Below are 22022 nucleotides of genomic sequence, written 5' to 3'. Positions count from 1 at the left end.
CCAGTGTGGGTGCCCAGCTCCGGTGTGTGTCCCCAGTGTGGGTGTGTGTCCCCGGTGTGGGTGCCTGGCTCTGGTGTGTGTCCCTGGTGTGGGTGCCCAGCCCTGGTGTGGGTGCCCAGCCCCAGTATGGATGTCCAGTCCCCTATGTGTCCCCAGTGTGTGTTCCCAGCGTGGGTGCCCAGGCCCCTGTGTGTGTCCCCCGTGTGGGTGCCCGGCCCCGGTGTTGGTGCCCGGCCCCAGTGCAGATGCCCAGTCCCCCACGCATGTCCCCGGTGAAGATGCCCGGCCCCGGTGTGGGTGCCCCCTCCTGCTACAGGTCCCTGATACGGATGCCCGGTCCCCTACATGTCCCCAGTGCGCGTCCCCGGTCCCCGGTGCGTGTCCCCGGTGAAGATGCCCGGTCCACCACGCGTGTCCCCGGTGCGGATGCCCGGTCCCGGTGCGGGTGCCCGGTGCGGGTGCCCGCGCTGCCGTGCGCGCCGCCGCCGGTGCCCGTGGCTGCCTGGCGCTGGCGGAGCGCTGCCGCCGCCCGGCCCCGCGCCCGCCGCCGCCGTCGCCGCTGCTCCCGGTGCGGCTGCGGGTCCCGCTGCGGCTGCAGCTGCCGGAGGTAGCGGCGCGGGGCGCGGGCGATGCCGGGCGGTGGCGGCCATGGCGGGGCGGGGGGTACCGGCTCCGGGGGGGCGGCGGCGGGACCGTGCACCGGGGGGGGGCAGGCACCGTGCACCGGGGGGCTGGGGGTTACTATGCGCCGGGGACGGGGGGAACCGTCCACCGGGGGCTGCCGTGCACCTGGGGGGCTGGGGGCTGCCGTGCACGGGGGGTATCGCACACCGGGGGCTGGGGGCTGTTGGGCACGGGGGGAACCGGGCACCGGGGGCCAGGCCTGGACTTACCACCACCAGCCCCCCGCCCCCCTCCCCCTACTCCACGAGCAGCCGGGCCTGGGGGGGGGGGGGGGGCTGGCACCGTGGCTTGTCCCCATAGCCCGGTCCCGTGGGGGGCGCAGGGGGGCTGGGGTTGGGGTGAGGGTCCCTCCAGTGCGGTGGAGCGCGGGGTCACGGCGGGTGCTGGCTGGGCGCGAGGGTGCACACGCGTGTGGAGGTGTGAGGGTGCGCGTGTGCACGCCTGTGGCAGTGCGTGCCTGGGCATCCCCGGGGGGGTTGCGCTGTTGGGGGTCCCTGTGTCTGTCTGTCCGTCTGGGTCCCACTGTCTGTCTGTGTCACCAGCTGTGTGTGTGCCCGTGCGTGCGTCTCTGTGTCAGTGTGTCTGTGTGTGCCGGGCCGTATCCGTGCCTCTGTCTGTCTACAGCAGCTGTGCAGCAAAACCTCCCCCTGGCCCCCCACCCACCCCCGTGGGGCTGGGGGCTGCTGTGGGTGGGCAAGGGCGCAGGCTGGGGAGCAGGGGGCCAGGGCAGATGGCCCAGGATCACCCCCAGCCTGATGCCTGCAGTGCAGATCATAAATCAGTGGCGGCTGGAGCGGGCTCCGGGGGGCTGCGGGGCTCCCCAGCACCCAGGCTGCCTGGGCAGGGAGAGATGGGGCTCCCCAGTCTTGCAGGGCCCCTGCCAGCCCCCCAGGGCTGTGAGCAGGGTCACCTGTCCCCCCCGTCCCCCTTGTCCCTGCTGTCACGTTGAAGGCCAGCAGCCGGCTGGGGCTGGCAAGCAGCCCACGCTACCAGGGCTGCGGGCACAGCAGCCTCGCCGCCCGCCAGCTCCACAGGGGTGATGGGGGACAGTCCCCCAGCTGCCACCTACCTAGCAGTACCCAGGGTGACCAGTGCTGTGGCCCTGTTTTGCAGGTGACACCCCCCTCATTTGCCACTGGTGATGTGCTGGGTGGTGGGGACATCCGTGGAGCCATCGAGGACGTAGGCTGAGCAGCAGGACACAAAGAGGAAGAGGAGGAGGGGGTGTCCTGGGGACAGCACCGTGGCTGTGTGTCCCCAGCATCATCCACAGCCACCAGCTACCCATAAGCTGATGCAGACCAGGGGGATCCCAGTGGTTTTTTGGAGCCTGAGCCTTGCCAGCACTGTGGGGAGGAGGAGGAAGGGCCAAGGAAGACGTGCTGGGTGATGGATGGCCCCAGCCCAGCGTGGTGGCCCCAGGAGAGCGGGACCAGAAAGCCTGGGGACCTGGCTGGCAGCACCCACCTCTGCAGAGCCCCGCAGTGTTTCCTCTGCTGAGCTCGGGAGCCCACAGCTGGCAGGAGCCGGGAGAAGGATTTGGAAAGGCTCTGGGTGAGCCCCACATCCCTGTGCCAGGACATGGTGCGGGGCTAAGCCACCATCCCCCCAGTATGGCACGGCAGGGCTCAGGGGCCATGCTGGCCTCCAGTGGCCTGGGCTTCCCCCCCCAAAACCTGGCCCGCGTGGTGGTGTGGGAGTGGCTGAACGAGCATGGACGCTGGCGGCCCTACTCGGCCGCTGTCTGCCACCACATCGAGAACGTGCTGAAGGAGGATGCCCGTGGCAGTGTGGTGCTGGGCCAGGTCGATGTCCAGCTGGCACCCTACATCATTGACCTCCAGTCTATGCACCAGTTCCGGCAGGACACAGGTAAGGCGCTGGTGCTGAGCCGGTAACATCTACCGATCCATCCACCCATCCATCCTTCCATCCCTCTACCCATTCACCGTTCCTCCCTCCCTCCCTCCCAGTGTATCTCTACTTACTGGCCTGTCACTTCATTCCTGCATCATCCATCCATCCATCCAACCATCCATCCATCCATCCATCCATCCATCCATCCATCCACCCATCTGTCCATCCATCTGTCCCTCCACCCCAGTGCACACACCCTCCTCTCCATCCATCTGGCCCTCCTGTTCCTTCTGCCCTTCCCTCACCGTGCTGGGCTCTGCTCCCCCCATGGACCCATCCCCACTTTCCCCTCTACCATGGACCCCTGCCTTGGAGGGACGCGTCCCAGAGTCCCTCCATCCCCTCTCACCCGCAGTGGGGTGCTGTGGTGGGGGGTGCATCACGCTGATCACCTGTCTGCCCCACAAAGCTGCTCCATCTGAGGTCCCCAAGGAACTGGGGAGGCCCCAGTTTGGGCACTGGGAGCTGTGGTGGGTACTGGGCTGGATGCAGCCATGCAGGTGTGGCTGTTAGTACCTGCCTGCCAATGGCACTGTGCTGCGGCACACATCCAGGCCACATGTTCTCGGGGGAAATCAAAGCTGGTCCCGTGCCGGCACTGAGCCCAGACCCCATTAAATATGTCCCCGTTGCAGTGTGACCCATTAAACTGGTGCATGCTGGCTGTGCCACGAGGGACTCACCAGTTCAGGTGCTCTCCTGGCTGTCCCTGCATCCCTGCCTGTCAGGAAGCATGGGCTGCCAAGGGCAGGGTCCAGTCCCAGGCCAGACAGAGCAGGCAGGGGACCTGCCACACACTGAGTGACACCGCCAGCCTCCCCTAGACTTGCCTGGGGACACACAGGGGCCACCTCAGAGAAAGATCCCTGTGACCGTGCCTCCCCTGCCATCGATCCCAGTCACCAGCAATAGTGAATGACCCTGTGTGCAGATGTGGCTCCTGTGATGGGCTGGGGACTGAGATAGGGACCAAGCCAGGGACCTGCCACCCTGCCTCTGCCATCATGCCTGGCTCCAAATTGGTCTCCAGCTGGTCACAGACTTGGCAAGGGGCAACTTGGCACCTGCAGCCCTGAGTCAGCGAGACCCAGTAGGGTTGTGCCAGTGGCCATGCTGACTCAGGGCTGCGGGTGCCACAGAACAGCCTGGTTGTCCCCATGACAGCTCCTGGCAGCTTTGGCCAGGATCCGTTCAATGACAGCACCTGGCATTGCATTTCATGGCCATGGTCCGGGTGCTCCTGGGGAATACCTGCCTGTGGTGGGTTTGGGGGTGACATGTCTTTGCCAGGAGCAAAATGGCTCTTCCTGGGATGTCCCTGGGCACCATGGTCCCTGTGCCAGCAGTTTGGGGGCAGGGGTGCTGAGAGAGGGACCTCACCATCCCCAGGGATGTCACAGGAGATGTGGCCATTGCTTTGGCTCCATCCTATAGATCATCCTCGACATGGTCGTCTCCATGTGCCCCATCCCTGTATCCACCTCCATGCATCATCTCTGCCCTTGGATGAGGCCTGGGGACAGCTGGGTTTGGAGGCTGTCACATATCTTTGGAGTCCTGTGGTGCTTGGGGACAGGAGGGTCCTTCAGGTTGAGGGCATTCGTGGGGCAGGAGGTGGGGGGTGAGGGGGTGCTTGGTCTGCGCTGTGCCTAGGGAGGGAGAAGCCCAAGCCAAAATGACGACAGTGTGAAACAAGGTGACCCTGTTCCAAGCAGCGGGGACGTGTGTCCCCTCCCGGTGGCCCTGGGGATGCTGGCTCAGCCCTGTGGCTCTGGCACAGCTGGTGGCGGCGTCAGGGGCTGTAGGACTGGGGGCAGCTGGTGGCCCTTGGGGACCCAGAGCTGTGTGTGCCCACATGCATGGGCTGGGTGTCCTCCTCTCATCCTCCTCTGCTCTGCTCTGCGGCAGCGGGATGCGGGAAGTGGATGTGAGCGGGCAGCGGGATGTGGATGTGAGCGGGCAGTGGGATGCGGGATGCAGATGCAAGGACCAGTGGGATGTGGGATGCAGATGCAAGGACCGGTGGGTGCAGGACATGGATGTGAGCGGGATGCAGGATGTGGGCATGAGTGGGCAGCAGGATGGGGGATGTGGACACAAGGAAGCAAGCACAGATGTTAACACAAGTGGGATGCAGGGCATAGACGTGAGCGGGAGGTGTATGTGAGTGGGCAGTGGGATGTGGATGGGAGCTGGCAGTGGGATTTGGGATGGGGGCAGGAGCGGGCAGCAGGAATGAGCGGTTCTGCATAGGCTGCTGGAGCAGGGTGAGAAGCCTCCCTGCCTCCCTCCCGTGGGGCCCTCGGCAGAGCTGCCTCAGCACGAGCTGGCAGCTGGGGCCAGGCTCTGCTGCCTGATGCAGCTGATGATTAATGACCATTAATTAGCGTCGTTAATCGGGCTGGGCAAACGGTGCTGGCAAGGGGATAGAAAAGCACCAATGCACTGTGCTGCTGGGGGACTGCTGGGGCTGCGGCTCAAGGAAGGGGCTACGATGCTTCCCCCACACCATGGTGCTTCAGAGGCAGCTGTAGCATGCAACTCGGTCACAAACAAGCAGTGAAGGGACAGGATTTGGCCGTGCATGGGGGACAACGCCTCGCTCCCGTGACTGCCAGTGCTGGCCAGAGCAACAGCAGCTGTCAGGAAACCCCTCCTGACTGGGAAATGCTCCCTGCACCCCAGGAATGGTGAGGGGACCCTGGCCAGGGAGGGTGGGGATGGGCCTGGACCAGAGGGATGGAAAAAGGTGCTGGGGGCTGAGCAGCATCGCCCTTCCCACGGTGGCCAGGGCTGTGATCCTGACCACTGGCAGCCCAGCCGACAGCCAAGCTGGCTCTGCTGATGGAGGGTTGTTGAGCCTCACGAGTCTCCGGGGAAGGCGCAGCCCTGCAGACACGCTGATCGATCCATCGCACGCCGCGGCTGCCGTGGCTTGGCGGAGGGGAGGCAAGTTCTGCCTGTTGGAGTGCGGTGGCCATCACCCCTCCTGCACCCTGGGGTGCTTTGTGGAGGGCAGGTCTGGCTACTTGTACACCAAGGTGCCTCTGCACCCCCATCCCTGCAGGGTGCCGGGCTGGGAACCGGACACACGCGTGCAGTCATGCGTCCCTCTGCTGGCACCCCTGGGTGCTGGAGCCCTGTGGGTGCTCACCCCCCCCCTGTCTCCCCAGGGACCATGCGCCCTGTACGGAGGAACTTCTACGACCCGTCCTCAGCCCCAGGGAAGGGCATCGTGTGGGAGTGGGAGAACGACAACAGCTCCTGGACGCCCTACGACATGGACATCTGCATCACCATCCAGAACGCCTATGAGAAGCAGCACCCCTGGCTGGACCTCTCCTCCCTGGGCTTCTGCTACCTCATCTACTTCAGCAGCATGTCCCAAATGAACCGGCAAACCCAACGCAAGCGCCGGCTCCGGCGTCGTATGGACCTGGCGTATCCCCTCACCATGGGCTCCATCCCCAAGTCGCAGTCGTGGCCAGTGGGCGCCAGCACGGGGACACCCTGCTCCTGCCCACAGTGCCTGCTGGTCAACAGCACCCGCGCCGCCTCCAACGCCATCCTGGCTTCCCAGCGCCGCAAGCTCTACCCGGGTGCCGTCCGTCAGAGCAGCACCTTTGCTGGGGCAGCTCTGTGGCCAGCAGGGACAGGGACGGCAGCGGTGGCAGGTGGCACGGCCAAGGGCGAGGGGCTGCGGGTACCCAGTGGGGCGTTTGCCCCCAGCCAGAGTGTGCCCAGTGGGACGCCGCTGCCCGGGCTCAACAACCTCAACCGGCCTGGCACGCAGCGGGGGGCTGGACTCAGTGCCCGTGCCACTGTCCCCCCAGGGTAAGCTGGCTGGGGGCGAGTGGCCTGGGGAAGGGGGTGGCTGTGGTGTCACCGAGCTGCATGGATGCCTGGTGAGGCAGGTGCAGGGATGGGCAGGCGGAGCAGGGGGAAAAGGGGAGGTGGAGGTGCCTTGTCCCCTGATGTTACCTTGCACAAGCAGCCCCAGCCTTTCTGGCACTGTGTCACCTGCAGCCCTAGGCTCCCCACCCTGGGGACATGGTGGCAGGAGGGACAGCCCCAGCAGCTGGCTTGTCCTAGATGGTCCCCTGGATCCCTGCCTCTGCAGAGGGGCTGTGGTGATCCGTGCAGTGTGCATGCCATGCTGTGCTGTGCCGTGCCATACTGTGCCGTGCCATGGCGTGCCGTGCCATGACATGCTGTGCCATGCCAGCTGGAGGAGATGGAGTGCCTGGTCCTAGGGGACATCAGTCCCTGCTGGCCACTGTGGGGTGTATGGCCTTGGCTGGTGGCCCAGTGCCGCCAGGCAGGTCTCTGGGGAGGACACAGTCACGGGGAGCTCAGCCCCACTGTCCCTTACATGGATGGGAATAACTTGCCAGGGAGATGTGGGTGGGTGAGCAGACCCCTAGTGGGGTGTCCCAGTGGGTGTCCCTGCCCCAGCACCCCCCTGCCCATGGCTGTACCCCTTGGTGGGTCATCCTGGTGACCCCTTGGGGCTCTCGACACCAGGCTGTCACCAGCTGAGGGGCAGGCAGGGCAGGCAGGAGCAGCCATGGCCCCCCATCCCACCTGCCAAGCAGGCTGTGATGGCACGGCTGGCAGCCTGCCGGTGTGGGAATGCCCCAGTGCCACTCACTTGGGTGGGAACCAGCCCGGATTCCCCCTCCAAAGTGTCTGGTCAGAGCCCCCCCAGAAGGGAGCAAGCACCACAGTCCGCTGCAAGCTGTCCCGGGGGATGAGGGGAGAGCCTGTCCCATCCCTCCCAGCTCCCTGCCATGGGGGCAGGATCCGGCCCTGGGGTGGGGATGTGGGGGCAGGCAGAGTGGCCCCAGCTGGGGCTGGGAGGTGGGGGGTCGGGGGGAAGGCAAGTTCACTGAGCCCCCGGCAGGTCCTGTCACGTTTCCTTCCCCTGTTGACGTGATGCTTTCGCTTCCGTGCCAGGCACGGGGCCAAGCAGTCCCAGTCCCCATCCCCATCACTGCACCCATCCCAGCACGTAGGTCCCATCCACGCATCCCCATGGACAGGTAGGAGGGAGCCAGGAAGACTCTGGCTGGGGGTTGGGCCCTCCACCACTGCTCCGGCCTTGGCTGTAGGTACAGGCAGCTTCAGGAATGGGAGGCCCCAGCTCGTGTGGTGCTGAGCACTGCCGAACTCATCACCATGAGGGTTGTGTGCGTGGAGGGCTTTCGGGATCAGGGAGGGGGATGACACTGCTGGGGGGGGGCGGCTTCTGTCCAGGCTGCTGAGCTGGGGCAGACCCCTGGGGCAGGAGAGCACTCGGGTGCTATGCAGTGCTCCTCTGATGGGCTTTCTTGCTTGTTCTTCATCCCAGTGCGTGCCCCATTCCTTCCTTCTTCCCTTCCTTCCTTCCTTTCTTCCTTCCACCCATCCATCCATCATACACTTCCCCAGCCACACATCTGTCTGTCCATCCATTTATCCATCTCTCTGCCCCTCTCTACCTCCCTCCCTCTGTCCATCCCTCCCTTCCTTCCTCCCTCCCTCTGTCCATCCCTCCATCCATCCACCGCACCCGTGGGCACAGCCACATCCATACACACACACACCAGCACACAGCCCCCCAGCTCCCACCCACGCCTGGCTGCACCCCCCAGCTGCACCCCCAGCCTTGCACACATGGGTGCCCACTTGGTGCTGTGCACACACAGGTGCACGCCCAGCCACGGATGCACACATGGGTGCGCACACAGGATGTGCCCTGGGTCAGCGGGGGTGAGCAGGCAGGCAGGCACCGTCATCGCCTCAGGGGTCTTGGGGCTGGCAGCCCTTGAAGGGTGGGGGTCCCCTCGGGGCATGGGAGTGATGGCCAGGGTGATGGGTGAGCAGGTGAGGTGCAGGTCCCTACCGGGGATGTGGGACATGGGGCATCACCATCGGGACATCTTGAGGAGGCACCCACCCTGGGACAAGAAGGACGTGATGTGCCCAGTGCCATTGGGTCCCCAGGGGTGGACAACTGGACACTAGGTGACAGCCCCATGAGATAGGACAGCAACCCCCCAGGGCTGGCAAGGGGACACCCTGTCCTATGTCCCATGGGGAGGACGGTGCCCTGGAGACATGCCATGTGTGGAGGGGACAGTGACAGCCCTGACAACCTGGCTGACCCCCTTCCCCTCCCCTCTCCATGCAGGGTGCCAGCCCTCCCGGTCAAGAACCTGAATGGCACTGGTCCTGTCCATCCCGCCCTCGCAGGTAAGGGTGGTCCAGCCATTGGCCGGCTGTCACTGCAGGGTGACATCGTGAGGCTGGGGAGCAGAAGGGGCAGGGCACAGGGCTGAGGCATGGCTATGGCGGGGGGAAGGACGGGCGGACATCGGATGTACGGACAGACAGCACCTCTCCCCCCGTGCAGGGATGACAGGCATCCTCATGTGTGCTGCCGGGCTGCCCGTCTGCCTGACCCGTGCTCCTAAGCCCATCCTGCACCCACCGCCCGTCAGCAAGAGTGACATCAAACCTGTGCCCGGTGTCAATGGCATCTGCAGGAAAACTAAAAAGAAGCATCTCAAAAAGAGTAAGGAGCCACCAGCGTCCCTGTGTGTCCCTGGCCATGCCAGCCCCTGCGGAGGAGAAACTGAGGCATGGGTGCTGCTGCTGCCCACAGGGGTGGGACCCTCAAGTGGTTTGCCCAAGGGTTTTGGGGTGATGCCCATGGGTCCTCCATGCCACATGCTAGCACCCCCTCCTCATGCTGTCCCCATCCTGGTGGCAGGGATGGCAAGGGGTTCAGGGCACAGCGGGCAGGCTCTGATGGCATCCTCCCCTCTGCCCATGGCAGGCAAGACCCCCGAGGACGTGGTGCGCCGCTACATCCAGAAGGTGAAGAACCCCCCGGACGAGGTGAGTGGGCATCCCTGGGCACTGCAGCTTGGGCATGCACTCGCCCCGGGGCCACTGGAGGTTTGCGGAGCTTGGGCATGGGGAGAGGCATGGGCAGGGGATGGGCAGACCCTGTGATGGGCAGGGAGCTGCGGGTGATGTCCCCATCCCACCTGGACACTGATGCCTGTCGACCTGTGCCTGGCAGGACTGCACTATCTGCATGGAGCGGCTGGTCACCTCCTCTGGCTATGAGGGCGTCCTCAGCCACAGGGGCATCAAGCCGGAGCTGGTGGGCAAGCTGGGCAAGTGTGGGCACATGTACCACCTCCTCTGCCTCCTGGCCATGTACAACAACGGCAACAAGGTGAGCCGTGATCCCCCTGGGAGGAACATTGGCGGGGACACCCTCCCCACGGTCACCCATCCCTGTGGGTGGGTGCTGTGGTGTAGGTGCCATCCCTGATGCTCACCCGGGTGCCCGCGCAGGATGGCAGCCTGCAGTGTCCCACCTGCAAGGCCATTTACGGGGAGAAGACGGGCACACAGCCCCCTGGGAAGATGGAGTTTCACCTCATCCCCCACTCCCTCCCGGGTTACACTGACTCCAAAACCATCCGGATTGTCTATGACATCCCCACCGGCATTCAGGTGAGGAACATACACTCGCCACCCCTGGGACCCCTGCTGGGCTGGGTGCCCCCACCCTATGCCACCTGCTCACACCATTGTCATCCCCCCCCCAGGGCCCAGAGCACCCCAATCCTGGCAAGAAGTTCACAGCACGTGGCTTCCCGCGGCACTGCTACCTGCCGGACAACGAGAAGGGCAGGAAGGTGAGAATCCCGGATGGCACCGGGGTGGGATGTGGTAGGAAGAGACAGGATGGGATGGGATAGAATGGGAAGGGATAGACTGGGATGGGGTGGGAAGAGAAAGGATGGGGTGGGAAGAGAAAGGATGGGGTGGGAAGAGACGGGATGGGATAGAATGGGAAAGGATGGGATGGCAAGGAACAGAGAGGATGAGGGTGGCACCACGGAGGGCTGGGGTGTGCCACAGTGAGGGCACCGTGCAGGCAACATGCTGGGGCTGAATCCTGCACCCTGGGGTGCTGGGGGCCGTGCCGGGCGGGAGGAGGGCTAAGGGTGCGAGGTGGGTGAGCGATGGCCATGCCTGCCCATGCAGGTGCTGAAGCTGCTGATCGTAGCGTGGGACCGGCGGCTCATCTTCACCATCGGCACCTCCAACACCACGGGGGAGTCGGACACGGTGGTATGGAACGAGATCCACCATAAGACCGAGTTTGGGTCCAACCTGACAGGCCACGGCTACCCCGACCCCAACTACCTGGACAACGTCCTGGCCGAACTGCTGGCCCAGGGTGTCTCTGAAGCCACCCTGAAGGACTGAGGCAAGGGTGAGGGGCTCCCCACCATCCCCTCACCCCCATGTCCCACCTGTGCCACTGCCGCCTGCACCGCTTCGCTGCTGATGCCGCAGCCCTGCTGGGTGGGCTCATCCCCCATCCTGGGCCACCCGGTGCCATGTGTCCCTGTGTCCCCCCCTGTCCTGGTTCGCCCCGCTCTTGTGGCGTTAGCATCGTGGGCTGGTGCTTGTCTTTTTCCACCCGTGGCCTCTTTGCGCGTCAGCCGCCCGTGCCACCCGTGCCACCCGCCGCTGCCCCACAGAGCCACGTCCAGCTGGTGCCATGTGTACATCTCTGTGTTACCAAATACACCCTGCGCCGGGCCAGTGTCCCCTTTGTGCCCCCACTTGGGTCCCTGCACCTCCCTCCTGGGGTGCCGGGTGGCATTGCTGCAGGATCAATACTGCAGTGGGGTGTTGGTGAGGGTGGTTTCAGTCTCCCAGTTGCTGCCGTTCAAGTGGTGGGTGCTAGGGGGGGTGTTGGAGCCCGGGGGGGGCTCGGGGGTGGCCCTGGGGCTCCATTGCGACGAGCAAAGATGTCGTGGGCGATGTCCAGGTCCCGCAGCACCGCCTGCAGCTGCCCTGTGATGGGCCCACCTGCGACCCCCAGCAGGGTTAGCACTGTGCCCAGCAGCCCCCCTGCATTCCCCCACAGCATCCATCCCCAGCACCCCCCTGGCATCCATCCCCAGCACCCACCTGCGGTACCTGCTTGCCAGCCACCCACCCCCCAGCAACCCCCCCAGCACCCACCCCTGACAGGCACTCCCCGACCACCCCACTATGTCCCACCCTGTTCCCCCAGGCCTCCCACCCGTCCCCCCATCCTGGCCCATCCCACTGCCCCCCACCCATGTGCCCCCCCAGTGCCCCATGGACACGGGCAGGCAACACTGTGTGTATGCGTGTGTGTGTGTGGGGGGGTGCATGGGGGTGGTGGGTGTGTGGGGCTGGGGGGTGTTCATGGGGGGTGTGGGTGTACAGGGGTGTGTGTGGCGGATGCTGGGGTGTACTTCAGGGGTGCTGCATGTGCCTGTGTGCATGCCACTGTATGTGGGGGGGTGCGGGTGTACCCACGCATGCACCTGTCTGTGCACCAGTGTGCACCCGTGGGTGCATATCCACGTGTGGGCCACGTTCAGGAGTGTGGGCATCAGCCGGACCTGTGTCCCTGTGTCCAGGTGTCCCTGTGTCCATGTGTCCCTATGGCTGTGTGTCCCTGTGTCCAGGTGGCCCTGTGGCCCTGTGTCCCTTATGGCTGTGTGGCCCTGTGTCCAGGTGTCCCTGTGGCCCTGTGTCCCTTATGGCTGTGTGGCCCTGTGTCCAGGTGTCCCTTATGGCTGTGTGTCCCTGTGGCCCTGTGTCCAGGTGTCCCTTATGGCTGTGTGTCCCTGTGGCCATGTGTCCGGGTGTCCCTGTGACTGGGTGTCCCTGTGGCCTCGTGTCCGTGACCATGTGTATTTGCTGTCCCCTGGTGGAGGGAGCCAGCAGAGAGCACTGTCTGTGGGTAGGTGATGTGTGTGGGGATGTACAAGCGTGTACATGCATGTGCAAGCGTGTGCAAGCACGTACATGTCCGTGTGCACATGCGGGTGTATATGTGTGTGCATTCATGAGCGAGTGTGTGCAACTGCATGCAGGTGTGTGCACGCATCTGCATGCATGTGCAAGCGTGCACCAGTGTGTGCTTGCGTGTGCCCATGTGCGCCAGCCGCCCACCCAGGGACCACCCCCGACAGTACCCTGGGGTGCAGGGTCTCCATCACCCCCCTCAGCAGGGCTGCCCATACCTGTCTGCCCTGAGCAGGGGGGCTCGGACACTGCGCTGCCCTCGGGACCCTCAGCCCCTGCCACCCTGCAGGAGAGTGACCCTCAGCACGCTCCCACCCTGCTCGCCAGCACCCAGGGGCCTGGGACCCCCGTGCCATGGGCCAGCCCCCCTCGCCTCACCGCAGCTGGGCCCCCGCCTGCCGGAGGTGCCTGTAGAGGGTCTGCGCTGCTGCCATGGGGTCCAGGGGGTCACTCCACTCGCTCAGCACCACGGTGCTGTGGGTCCGGCTGCACCCCGGCGCTGCCAAAGACAGCCACAGTGGGGGTACCAGGGGACCCCCACACCCCCTTTCCAGGGGTCCCCCTTCCCCGGGCTGCCCACCGGCCTTACCGGTGCAGGTAGGCTGCAGGCAGCAGGTCCAGCGGCCAGCACGGAATGTGCCCGGGTGGCAGGTGGGCAGCATGGCCTCGTTGGTGCTGCTGGCCTGCCGCACTGCCCAGAGCCACTGCCACAGCTCCTGGGCGCTCTGCGGGGACAGGGAGGGAGGGTGGCACCCCGCTGGCACCCATGGGCGCCCTGCGCCGGGCACTGCCAGTGGGAGGAGGAGGGTGGAGGTGGGCATAGGTGATGCTAACGGTGTCCTGGGTAGGGGTGGGCATCGGGGATGGTGGTGGGCACCAGGACCAGGTGACGGGGAGTGACATTTTGATGGCAAAGCTGCACAGGTAGGATCTGGTGGGGAGGTGGCACCGTGGGAGCCAGGGTGCCCCAGTGACCCCAGTGCTAACAGAGCTGGTACCTCAGAGACTTCAGTACAGATATGGCTGGATACCCCACTGATCCCAATATACCAGAGCTGGTACCTCCATGACCCCAGTACAGTCAGGTTAGGCTACCCCCATTTCCCCAGTATAGCCAGGGCCCAGATAACCCCTGGACATCAGTACAGTCAGGGCTGGGTACCCCAGTGTTCCCAGTACAGCTCGTGCCTGAGCATAGATGGATTTGGGACCAGGACCATTTCCATTGTCCCCATGGCTGCCAGGGAGGGGGCTCCCAGGGTGGGGGGGCACCCACCTTGCACTGGATATAGGTGGTGTGGAGCTGCCCAGCAGCATCCTGCGCCACGATCTGCATGACGTGAGGGTGCTGGAAGGTGCTCTCATCCACCAGCTCCACCGCCCGCATCTGTGGCACAGGGATGGAGCAACGCACCTGGGGACCCCAAAACACCATGTCTTACTGCACCCACATGTTGTCCCCCTGGGGCACCCCAGACAGGGTGGGGGTCGCAGGCACCCACCTGCCACTTGGGGGACTTAGAGTAGGTCAGGGCCTCGGTGCTGAGCCAGAAGTACCTCTTCTTGAAGGCGAAGCGGGGCAGCAGGGTGGCCCCCCCCGCCGTGCGGGTGTGCAGGTACCCCTCTTTGATGGTGGCCGAGGGACGGAAAAGTGCCGGTGGCACTGGCCCCTCACCCACTGTGGCCGTGGCACAGCCAGACAGGGAAGCAGCGGCATCACCCCAAGTGCCACCACCTCCCCCAGCCGGAGGATGCCCATCCCCAGCCATCCTGGCAGCATCCACATGGCAGTGAGTGCATCCCCCTCCCTGGGGATGCTCCCAGGATGTGGGGGACAGCAGCGATGATGCCATCCCCTGGTATCAGGTGCTGGCATAGCTGGACCCAGCACCAGTAGTGGCCCCCGTGTCCCCACTCACCCTCGGTGCTCTCCACTGTGACCAGGCTGTCCAGGAAGGCTTTGACACGGGTGACACCGGGCAGCAGGATGGCGTGCAGCGGGGCCATCCATGGCTCCTTGCCCTGCCCCAGCTGCAGCCCCAGGTTGCCAATGCTCTGCAGCGCCTGACCCGTGCAGGGAAGAGCTCACAGTGCTGTGCCCCCCTGGCGTGGAAGGCTGCTCCCCTGAACCCCTCCGGCTGCTCCCCTGAACCCCGTGGGCTTGGGAATTGGGGAGGAAAGTGGAAAAGTGGAGCAGCTGGTGCGTGATGGGGCATAACTGCTGCCCCAGGTTGGCTCCTGTGCTGTGCCCGGCAGGTGGTGGCATGGCCTGGTGATGGGCAGGGCTGGCCTCAAGCAGCATGGGAAGGAGCCAGCCTGTGGCATGTGGCATGGGGACAGGAGTGGCTCTACCCTTTTTGGGGTCCCCATCATTCCTTGTGGTCCCCATCCATCTCCTGGGTTCTTGTCTCGTCTCTGGAGTCTCCATCCTTCTCCTGGGTCCCCATCCCTCCCTGAGCTCCCCATCCCTCCTTGAGTTCCTCATTCCCCCCTAGGGTCCCCATCCCTTCTCAAGGTCCCTGTGCCTCCATGGTGCCCCCATTCTTCCCCAGGTCCCCATCCCTCCCTGGGCTCCCTGTCCCTCTCCAGGTTCCCTGCACCTTGGCAAGCAGTAGGAGCGTGCGGCCGGTGCGAGGGTCTGCGTGCTGCTCCCGGAGGCTGAAGAGCTTTGGGGTGAGGACAGCAGGAGCAAAGAAGCGGAGGAAGAGAAACCCACTGATGGAGAAGTACTGCACCTCCTGGCCGGGGACAAGGACAGCTCAGGGTGGTGGTCCCAGCAGCGTGCAGACCCCCAGTGCTGGCCCTGCCGCATGCCCCACCTCATGCTGTGCCAAGGGGAACCGCTCCTCCACGCGCCTGCGGAGCTGCTTGAAGGCCACCCTCATGAGGAGGGGACATTTCTCCACCGAGCCCACAATGGCATCAACGATGTCCCCCAGGTAGCCCTTCAGCAGCTCCAGGCTGCTCTCTCGCACCTGCACCTCCGAAAGGGACCCCTTGAGCGAGATCCTCCTGCAGGGATACCACCAGGTCAGGGGCCACCCAATACCCAGGAATGGGCCACCCTTGTTGGCCAAAAGCCATCAAGATGACCCACAGGTTCAACAGCAATAGGTGACCCCCTCCTGCAGGGGACATGGGGATGGAGATGGCTTGGATGTGCCAGGTGCCATGTCCCCCCAAGCCACCCCACCCGCACTCACCTGCTGCGGCTCAGCTCCATCTTGCCAGGGTCCAGCTCCACATACTTCTTCTCCTCAAAGATACGGTTCACCACAGGCTTCAGGACCTCGTGCAGGTAGGGCAGCCCCACCACCTGCAAGGGATGGAAGTCACCATTTGCGTCCCTAGACTGTTCATAGATGCCCTGCTGGGACACAACCCAGCTCTGTGCCCTGGTGCCATCACAGGGGGATGCAGCAGGGACCTAGCCGGTGTCCCCTCCCCTGCTCACCTTCATGAACTGCTCCATGGACTTGGAGGCCAGTGAGTTGGAGCGGAAGAGGGTGTTGGGGTCCGCTGGAAGAGCACAGAGTCCATGGAGAGGTGGGCACGGGGTGATGCCCCAGCTGTCCCTGGTGCATCCAGCCCTGGGGACATGTGGCACCTGTCCTGCCTCCCCCTTGGTGGCCCCACTTTTCTCCCCATGGGGGCCTGGAGGGACCCTGGCAGCCCAGTTTCCTGGCTGGGGGATGCAGGTGGTGCCCCTGGCCCTGGCACTTACTAGTCCTGGCCAGCTCACGGGTGGTGAGATAGTCCAGGAGGGGCACAGCCAGCCCCTGCCCCAAGAAGATCTTCACCAGCTTGGTAGCCACATCCTGGCGGCTCTCCCCTGAGGTCACCTCCTCCAGGATGGTCAGGGCTGTGCTGGCAGGGTGCTGCAGGGAAGGCAGGGTGGGCGTGGTGAGGCCCCCACACCTGGGTGATCCTCAGCCAGCCCTGCGTGTCGCCCCATCCCGCAGCACCCACCTGGCCAGGGCAGAGGATGGGCTCAGTGAGGAGTTGGATGAGGGGCTGGTAGTAGTGGGGGGGCAGGACCCTGTCCTCCACCAGCCGCACCGCCAGCCGTAGGGTGCCCAGCTGCTGCCTGCAATGACATGGGGGGGCTCAGCCGGGTCCAGCACCCTGGCTCCTTCCCAGCCGGAATGGAGGAACCACCCTGGGGAGCTGCTCATGCACTCACCTGTGGTCCTTAGTGGTGCTGGGGAAGGGCAGGAGCTGGAACCAGCCTTTGGTGGGGCCTGTGCAGATGGTGTCCAAGGGGAACTCGACCTGGGGGGCAGGAGGCAGGGTCTGAGCACAGGGGAGGCATGCACCAGCACCCTCCTTGGGGGAGAGCCCAGGACACGCAGCGGGTCTGGATGTGGCACTGCCCCAGGCTCAGTGGGTGCGCATGCCCCTGCCCCCACCCCTGTGGGTCCTGACCCATAGTCACCTGGACCCCAAGCACGGGGAGGTAATAGGGGTGCAGAGGTGCCTCCAGGACCCTGCCCCACACCAGTGTGCCCCGAGGTCCTCACCTGTCCCAAGAAGTCATTCTTGCCCACGATGTCCCAGTCCCACACCTCCACGCTCAGCACAGCTTCCCCTGGCTCACCCTCTGCCAGCTCGAACTCCAGTACCTCGTCCCAGTGTGGGAAACGGGTTTTCTTAATCACCTGCTGGGAACAGGGACCAGTGACCATGGGGGATGAGGTGCCCAAGCCTCTGGGTCCCAGCACCCAGCACACCTCTGGGTCTCAGCGCCCAGCACCCTGACTCACGGCTGTCTCCAATGTACGCCCACAGCACGACACGCGGGCAAAGGGGTCCGAGGTGCCCGAGAGGTCCCGGGGGGCCAGGTCCCTGTGGGGAGGTGGGGGTCAGCAAGGGTGCAGTGGGCAGGGGGCCCATCTCCGCCAGCATGGTCCCTGCACCCCCAAGCCCCCCTTCTCCCCCAGCTCACCTGGGCACACTGGCCACCCTTGGGGCAGCCAGCAGATGCCAGGGGGCTGCTGCTGAGAGTGGGTCCCCATTCCTCAGCACTCCTGCCCCAAACCCCTTCCTCCTGTGGTCCCTGGGAGCCAAATGGCACAGCGGGAGGGGGCTCTGCTGTCCCTCCTGGCTGTCCCCATGGCCATCCTGTTTCCTTGGTATCTGATTCAGTTGCCATGGCAGCGGGATGCTGCCTCTGCTGCCTGCTCCACTGCCAGCAGCCTGCCGTCTGGTGCGTGTGTGGGCACATGTGCACACACATGCAGACACACATGCACACACATCAGGGTGAAGCAGCGGGGCAGCCTGGGGGGTGCCTCAGTTTCCCCCAGTTTTGAAGCCAAAGGGGAGAAACCTGGTGCCAGAGTGGGCTGGTCTGATGGAGACTGACACCAGGTAGCCCATGGCCCTCTGGGCCACCCAGCTCTGCCCCTTGTCCCCCTGGGCAGTGTCCAAGGCAGTGCATCCCCCACTGAGACCCCATGGCATCATCACACGCGGGTTGGCAACATTGATGTCCCCAAACAGGACACAGCAAAGGCCCTTCCTGGTGCCAAGAGGGGAGGACGAGCCCTGTGCCACCCTTGTGCCCATCCCCTCCCCTCCTACCACTGCCCAGACCCCATCAAGCAAAAATAAGACCCCAGTGTTGTTGCACCCCCATTGTGCCCCACCAGTCCCCCTACCTGGCCTCAATGAGGTGGCAGCGCAGCACCCGTGGGTGGCCCTGCTCAGGGACCTGCAGCTCCAGGTGGATCTCACCCTGCACCTCCTCGTCAGGGTCCACGGGCACCAGGCTGAGCCAGCTGTCAATGCCTGCCAAGGGGAATAAGGTGGGTGCCCCGTGATGCCAGAACCGACCCCACTGCCTTCCACCCAGCCCCACTCTCTGCCCCCCACTCACCCCGCGGCTCAGCTGAGATCTGCTGGCGGCTGAGCGAGACCTTGCCGATAACATCATCCTGCCTGCGAGGGCAGAGGTGCAGCATGCATTGAGGCCACCAGTGCCACCCCTCCAGGGGCTCGCTGGTGCCCACCCACACCCCCATTTGTCCCCCCTACCCAATGGTGTCTTCATCCAGCACGTAGACAGTGAGGCTGTGGAAGCCACGGGGCAGGTGCAGGGTGTATTCCTCGCCCCAAAAAGGGTTCAGGTTCTTCCACACCGTGGCCGTCCTGCCAGTGATGGGAGAGGTGGCTGCACCCATGGGGACAGCACCTGTCCCTATGCATCCCCTCCCTGGGGTGGCATGGTGTCCCCCATACCTGGCTACCACCTCGTTGTCCACCTTGACCACGCAGTAGGGGTCACTGGAGCCGGACCTGGGCAGGGGATGTGGGTTCAAGGGGTCAGTGCCCAACCTAGGCATCCCACCCATCCCTGGGGGCTGCTGCTGGGGGGGCTCAGGGGGCCCAGTCCCAGCATCACTTCAAACCCCACTAGTGAAGCACCGACTCAGGGGGTGAGATGAGTCTCAGCCCATCCCCACAGCTGATACCTGGATAGGGGACAATGCCTTTTCCCCGTGCTCCTTGAGCTGGGGGACCTGTTGTGGGCCACCATGAGCCGTTGCCCTTTGTTCCCATGCCCCCCACCCATGGGTACCTCTGTCTCTCCAGCAGCACAGCTGAGGCAGAGTTTCTGTGGCAGCTCATAATGTCAGGGTGACACCCAGCTGGCCCAGGGCCCATCCTGGGCTTAACCCCTTCTGTGCGGGAGGATGGGATGGAGGGGACAAGGGCGGGATCCACCTGCTGCCTGCAAAGCCCCTTCCCCACTCGTTTATAGCAGCTGGACCCGTACCGAGGGGTGCCAGCCCCAGGGCGGCAGCATGGCCGGGGCGATGCTGGAACCCCAAATCCCCAGCTGCTGGAGGCAGGGGATGGTATGAGGTGCTTCAGTAAGAAGCCAGATCCCAAGTGGAGCAAGGGAGGTGACTCCAGCCTCCGTGCCAGCCATGGGCTGGGGGACAGGAAGGCGTCGGCTGCGGCTGGTGGGCACAGCAGGCGATGTGGCATGCTGGCTAAGGAATGGCTTTGTTAGTCCCCAGGGCTATCTCAGCGCCAGCCAGCAGAGCAAAGCCCATGGCCCGGCTGGTCTGGCAGGGACGGGCAGGCAAACCTTGGCACCATGCTGTGGGTCTGACAGCACCCAACCCCTCCAGAGCCCGGCCACGAGTGGGTCACCCTGAGCCGGGATGGCCCCAAGCTGGGTTTGCGGGGCTGGGAATGGTGCTGGGCACCTCATCCTTGTGCTGGTGGGTCTGGATCACCCTGCTGTGCCCAGACCCCCCGAGTAGGGCACCCAGCACAGGGTCATGACCCCTTACTGGGTGAGGAAACTGAGGCAAGGAGGCCCCGCTGCCCACAGCCGCTCCCGGCTGCCCTGCCCTGGGAGCGGCCAGCGGTGCCAGGCTGGCACATCCGGAGGAGCCCTTGGTTGCCAGCTCCGCCGAGGCGTAGCCGTGGGGCAGGAGCAGGCAGAGGGTCTCCTGCCCCCTCGTCTTCTCAGCCCCCCCCCTCCCCCAAAGAGCACGGATGCCCAACAGGTTTGTGGGGGTGCAGGGGGCAGTGTCCCCCCAGTCCTACGCCTAGCCCTGGGGGGATACCCTGTGCCCACCCTGCTGGGGGGCAGCAAAGGGATGCTCAAGTGGTTGGGGGGCTCATACACCTCTGGTGGGGAAGGGGAAGGGGAAAGCTGAGGGGGCTGGCAGTCCCCTGCCACCCACAGACCCCCCCTTGGAGCCATGGGTCCCTGCTAGCGTGGGTGCAACCAGGGACCCCCAAAACTGTACCGAGAGCAGAGCACCCAGAGCTCCCAGCACGCCCCCGCCACATCTCCCAGGGTCAGGGGCTGGGGGAAACTGGGGGACCGAGACCCCCCCCGAGCCACTCACACGTCCTTGGCGGGCAGGTCCTTCCCCTCCACCACCCGGCAGTGCAGTAAGGTGGTTTTGGCCATGCCGGCGAACTTCGGACGGGCACTTAGGAGTCCATGGGGGGCCACAACAGGTGCCCCCGGGGTGCCCTGAGCTCCCCCCGCCACCGGTGGGGCTGCCAGCACCGGCCTCCTCCTCCTCCTCCACTGCTTCTCGTCGTCGCTTCTTCCTTTTTCCTCTTCTCGGCTGTTTTTCTCGCTGCTTCGCTCCCCACCTGCGCCGGAGCAGCGGGCGAGAGCAAGCGAGCCGAAGCGCGCAGGGATGCGGCGGTGGGCGAGCTCGGGTGGGCTGGCCTTGTGCCCACCGGCCCACCGGCACCCTGCCGGCAGCCACAGGTTGCCACTCACCAGGAACTGACTGTGGGGGTCCCCCCGTGTACCAGCAACTGCCAGCGTGGGCAAAGCCCCCCCCCCCACTAGCGATGGGGAAACTGAGGCACAGGACCATTGCAGGCTGTTGGCTCCGGGGGAGGTGGGGGGGGTGGGGTTCGGGGGGCAGCTTCTGTCCTATCATGCTGAGTGGCACAAGAAACTGTCCCCAGGCTGGGGGGCTCTGCCTGTACCCCAAAGCGGCGGTGGGTGCCATGGGGAGCCTGGGGTGAGCTTTGGCCTTGGGGTGGGCAGAGGTGAAGGAAGCAGCCTGCCTGGGGGGCTGCTGGCACAGTGGTGCCCAAGACCCCCACGGGACCTTGCCCCCACCTGGGGTGCCTCTGGGTGAACTGGACCAGGGAGACTCCAGCAGATCCCAGGGTGCCTGCAGTGCCCCCCCAGTTCCCCCCACACCCCGGCTTCTCTGCACTGGGACCCTGAGCCAGGGGGGGCAGAGGGGGATGCGGTCCCCCCGGTCCCCGCTGCACTGCTGGTGTGCAGCCCTCCCACTGCCAGGCACAGCAGGAGGCACTGGGGGGGCTGGAGGGTTGGTGAATTGGGGGGGTGCGGGGGTGGGCTGGCCAGATGTCTCCTGCAGTGACTCACGGGAGGGATTGCCAGGGTGGGCGTCACCGAGTGGGTGCAGAGTCCTTGGGGTGCTGCTGCTGGGGGGGTCACTGTGGGTGCTGGGTCTCTGGGGGCATGACCCTGCTGAGGTGGATGTCACCATGTGGGTTGTGTCCTCAGGGGTCAGTGCTGTGGGTGCTGTGCCCCCGGGGGGTCAGTGCTGGGGGGGTGTCACTGTGTGGGTGCTGGGTCCCTGGGGGGGGTCACTGTATGGGTGCTGGGTCCTTGGGGTGTTGCTGCTGGGGGTTGTCACCATGTGGGTGCTGGGTCCCTGGAGGGGTCACTTTGTGGGTGTGGGGTCCTTGGGGTGTTGCTGCTGGAGGGGGTCACTGTGTGAGTGCTGGGTCCTAGGTGGTCACTGTGTGGGTGCTGGCTTCTGGGGGGTCACTGTGTGGGTAGTGGTCCCCCGGGGGGGCACTGCCGGGGGTGTCACCGTGTGGGTGCTGGGTCCTGGGGGGTCACTGCGCGGGTGGTGGCCCCCCGGGGGGCACTGCCGGGGGTGTCACTGTGTGGGCGCGGGGTCCCCGGAGGGGCCCTGTGTGGGTGGTGGGTCTTAGGAGGTCCCTGTGTGGGTGCTGGGTCCTGGGGGGGTCACTGTGTGGGTGATGGCCCCCCGGGGGGGCACTGCCGGGGGCGTCACTGGGTGCCTGCG

At 65.3% G+C, this 22022-nt stretch overlaps 2 protein-coding genes across 2 annotated transcripts; one reads left to right on the top strand and one right to left on the bottom strand.

Annotated features, from left to right (window-relative positions):
• Window positions 1–1007: 1007 nt before the first annotated feature.
• DTX1 (deltex E3 ubiquitin ligase 1) lies at window positions 1008–11222 on the top strand. The gene is made up of 9 exons (XM_080366654.1): window positions 1008–2556; window positions 5775–6435; window positions 8774–8835; window positions 8996–9157; window positions 9422–9483; window positions 9671–9829; window positions 9952–10113; window positions 10209–10298; window positions 10651–11222. Exons 1-9 carry the CDS (start codon window positions 2298–2300, stop codon window positions 10873–10875), a joined length of 1842 nt encoding a protein of 613 aa, XP_080222780.1. The 5' UTR covers window positions 1008–2297; the 3' UTR covers window positions 10876–11222.
• Window positions 11172–21924, bottom strand: RASAL1 (RAS protein activator like 1). Its single transcript, XM_080365865.1, has 21 exons — window positions 20334–21924; window positions 18703–18759; window positions 18499–18612; window positions 18341–18402; window positions 18123–18252; window positions 17226–17307; window positions 16983–17120; window positions 16646–16734; window positions 16432–16549; window positions 16187–16340; window positions 15917–15981; window positions 15666–15778; window positions 15282–15474; window positions 15063–15200; window positions 14382–14526; window positions 13965–14140; window positions 13739–13876; window positions 13052–13187; window positions 12841–12961; window positions 12681–12745; window positions 11172–11487 (listed from the first exon to the last, which is right to left on the bottom strand). Exons 1-21 carry the CDS (start codon window positions 20396–20398, stop codon window positions 11345–11347), a joined length of 2442 nt encoding a protein of 813 aa, XP_080221991.1. The 5' UTR covers window positions 20399–21924; the 3' UTR covers window positions 11172–11344.
• Between the last annotated feature and the right edge of the window lie 98 nt (window positions 21925–22022).

The sequence above is a fragment of the Falco punctatus genome (assembly GCF_963210335.1).
Source record: "Falco punctatus genome assembly, chromosome: 1".
In the NCBI taxonomy this organism is placed as follows: domain Eukaryota; kingdom Metazoa; phylum Chordata; class Aves; order Falconiformes; family Falconidae; genus Falco; species Falco punctatus.
This window is presented reverse-complemented; position numbering and strand designations above follow the sequence as displayed.